This window comes from Drosophila erecta, unplaced genomic scaffold, assembly GCF_003286155.1.
Source record: "Drosophila erecta strain 14021-0224.00,06,07 unplaced genomic scaffold, DereRS2 tig00000092-arrow-pilon, whole genome shotgun sequence".
Taxonomy (NCBI): Eukaryota; Metazoa; Arthropoda; class Insecta; order Diptera; family Drosophilidae; genus Drosophila; species Drosophila erecta.
This window is the reverse complement of record NW_020825207.1, coordinates 17198692-17202284: the sequence shown is the minus strand read 5'-3', so window position 1 is coordinate 17202284 and position 3593 is coordinate 17198692. Positions and strand designations below refer to the sequence as shown.

Sequence of the window (3593 nt, the reverse complement as noted above, 5' to 3'; positions counted from 1 at the left end):
TGCCTAATCCGGGCCAGGATTTCAACTAAGCTGCGGTCGCGTGGCACTCTTAACAAAGTGGATCGCTCGATCGATCCATCAGCGATCATCATCACCGTCAAGATCAAACGTCACGATCCTTTGTCGGCTCGGGACTTTGTTCCTTGACAATTTGGGTGAAGTATCTGGGCCATCTTGCAGTGGCATCATTTGTACTCTTTAGCCATGCTCGGCGCTTCTCGGCCAGTGTTTTCCAATTGTTTTGCCCGTTTTCTTTAGAAATTCAGCGAACTCCTCGAATTGATTTTCCTCCTATTGCAGCGAGTCTGTGGAGTTAATTAGCCTTTCGATGCGGTCACTTGAAAGTGGGCTTGTGCAGGGCAGGATTCCAAAATGACTACGGCGAGGAAACCAGAACATTCGGTTGGAAGTATGGTGTGAGGATGCAACAGATTGCGGCAGAGCTTAGAAGGACACGTCGATTTGTTAAAGAGTTTCCGCACTTCAAAGGAAGGAGTAAAGGAAAAGTTACGCTGTTCATTTCATTTCAAATGTCTTAGTATGAAAATAAAAAATGTTTAATATTTTGTAAGAAAGCTAAATAATTAGTACGTACAGCTACTTAACATATTTTGTATGACTTCCATTGCTGGCCAAAAAACAAATTTGATAGCTTTTTCTGAAAAGAACACTTGAGGGGAAAACATTCTTTCAATAAATGTAAATTATTTTATGAAATTTTGGACTTTTCAACTTCCTGTAATTCGCCATGTAAAACGTGGCTAAATTTTCGGAGAAAGCCACAATCAATACACCCACTTAAATTTGACCCAATAAAGTAAGTACAACCGTCTAAAATCGAAAGTTGCAAACCGCACAGACACAATTGTGGCTCTTTGTTCTGGCCGAGAGATGGAAACCCCAAGCAGTCGAGCACTCCACTCACTAGACCACAGACATGCAACCAAGATGATCCGGGGGATCTGCGATGGAGGCTTGCATTGTGGAAAATGTTCCCATATGACCGGTGTCTTTTTTATGCGTTCGCATTTTTGACCTTGGGTGAATTTGTTTGAATATAAAAGTCAATTCCAGGGCAAGTAACAAAAGAGGTATGATTACAGACGGTAGCCAAATGACAGGTCAAACAAAGGGAGTCGACCTGTAGCTGATACAGTAAATACCTGAGAGAAAGAGGGAGAGAGTGCAAGCCAGAGACAATTAAACGTCTTGACCGCAAGCCAATTTAGGGCACGGGCTGTCTTGCTGATCCTCAAGAGGTTGGCACTCGGCTACCTGAGCGGATCGGATCAGCTTGAGGCAGCGAATCAGGTAACAGGATATATGAGTGAACCAATCACGTGAGAGCTGGATCCTCAGCTGGCAGCTATATAAAGGCCCTTCTTCAACCAGCCACTTCAGTTGTCCTTTGAGCCTGCAAACGTAAACATGTTGACCAACAACGAGCTAATGGAGCAGTTCTACTTCCCCGACGAAACACCGGCGATTCCCGAGTTCCTGGGCAACGATACCTTCCAGCAGTTGGAGCAGCTCATGTACCAGCAGGAGTTCAGCACCAGCGACAGCCAGTCGGACGGAGCGAACAGTTGCTCCTTGGAGATGTATTACGATACGCCATCTGTCCTGGAATTGGAGCATATGCTGAGTGCCCAGGAGCAACAGCAGCAGCATCAAGCGAATCCCTTGGGCAAGAGTCAAGGCAGAAGTCCAAGATACTGGAGCAAGCAGCAGAGGAGCAAGCCGTACGACAAGCTGTCCACTTCCATGTCATCATCTGCATCCTCCGCCTCTTCGAGCAGTTCGTCCGCGGGTTTCGGAGGCGAAGTCCTTAAAAAGCGGCGACTGGCGGCCAATGCTCGGGAACGCAGGCGGATGAACAGCCTGAACGATGCCTTCGACAAGTTGAGGGACGTGGTTCCGTCTCTGGGCCACGACCGGCGACTGTCCAAATACGAAACTCTCCAAATGGCGCAGGCTTACATCGGGGATCTGGTCACGTTGTTGTCCAGAGACTACTAGCCAGTTTGGGCGGTCCCTTATCCTTCCCCAAATGGAAGTTCCTTTGCGGGCTGTGTTGCAGCAACACCTTCATCCTAGTGGAAAACTTATAAAGGCTGTTAGTTTTACGTTTATTATCATAGTTGTAAATAATTCAAAGCAATAATTTTCTAATAAAAATCAAAAGAATATATGTATAATGGAATAATGGAATGAAAATAATGTCCTGGGAATAAGTTCGAACTTGGTTTGAATTCTATCTTTGAATAGGAATTTTGCGCTGGTACATATACAGAACTTAGAGAACATATTTTTAAATAGTATAAGAAGAACAAAATTGGTGTGCATATCATTAACTATTTAAAAAATATAGGAAGATTATAGGTACTAGATTGTGTAGGTACTGAAATGAACAAAACTGTTTAGAATGATATCAACCATACAAAGTACGTATTAAAACAAGATAGAGTGCTATAGTCCAGTTCCCCGAATACCTTAAATGTATAATTAAAAAAAATTAAATTAAAAAAATTTCCTAAATTTGAATGCAAATTTGTTTAGAGTATTGCGCCAGAAACATTTAGAGGTATGACACTTGGTATCCGATTAAGATAAGTTGAGTTACGGAGTTTAGAACTTCAGCCTTGGGACATTTTATAATTTCTTTGTATTTCTACATCATTAGATAAAAAAAATTACATAACAATGAATTTCTAAATTTAAATGCAGATTTTTAGAGAATTGAGCCAGAAAAATTTAGAGAAATGCCACTTCAAAGATAAGTTGAGTTATGGAGTTTAGAACTTTAGCCTTGGGACATTGCTTAATTTTTTGGAAAATCTACATCATATAGATAAATAGATTTATAAATTTGACTTCAGATTTTTAGATATTTTTGCCAGAAATATTTAAGGGTATGTCACTTCAAAATCCTATTAGGATAAGTTGAGTTTTTTGGCCAATCGATAGAAATTTATAAGACTAATAAAAAATTAGAAAAATATTACAACATTTACAATATATACAATGTGGCCGTTGCAGTTTTGTGGGCGTTAGAGTGGGCGTAGCAGTATTTGGAAATAAACTTGCGCTGCGTCTATGTCTCTGGAAGCTGCATGCTTAATCTCATTCTAGCTTTTGTGGTTCCTGAGATCGAGGCGTTCATAATTTATATGGTCGGAAACGTTTCCTTCTGCCTGTTACATACTTTTCAACGAATCTAGTATACCCTTCTACTCTACGAGTAACGGGTATAAATTTACAAATGTAAAAACTCCATTTATAAACCAATCTTCCTTAACATTTGTTTATATTCGCCACGCTTTCATCTCAACCCGAAAGAGGGTATCCTTGTTATCCTCCGAGATGAGAGCGGCATGGCAAACTAGGGAGTGCGCCACACCCACGAACCAAAACGAAAGGTCACAACATCAGTAACCAACTGAGAATTAATGAGTTCCGCTTCCGACTCAAAGTGAGGCAACTCCAAAACAGAAGTGATTAAATGCCGCAAACATCAACAGGTAAACACTGAGGATAAACACAGTCGCTGCCTTAGATCCTTCGAAGGTTAGACGAAAATTGATTTAAACATA

The 3593-nt window shown here is 41.1% G+C and overlaps 1 protein-coding gene across 1 annotated transcript; it reads left to right on the top strand.

Moving 5' to 3' along the window:
- Positions 1-1387: 1387 nt before the first annotated feature.
- On the top strand, positions 1388-2365 carry LOC6549302 (basic helix-loop-helix transcription factor amos). The gene has a single exon (XM_026980557.1). The coding sequence runs from the start codon at positions 1429-1431 to the stop codon at positions 2017-2019; it is 591 nt and encodes a 196-aa protein (XP_026836358.1). The 5' UTR covers positions 1388-1428; the 3' UTR covers positions 2020-2365.
- Positions 2366-3593: the final 1228 nt, after the last annotated feature.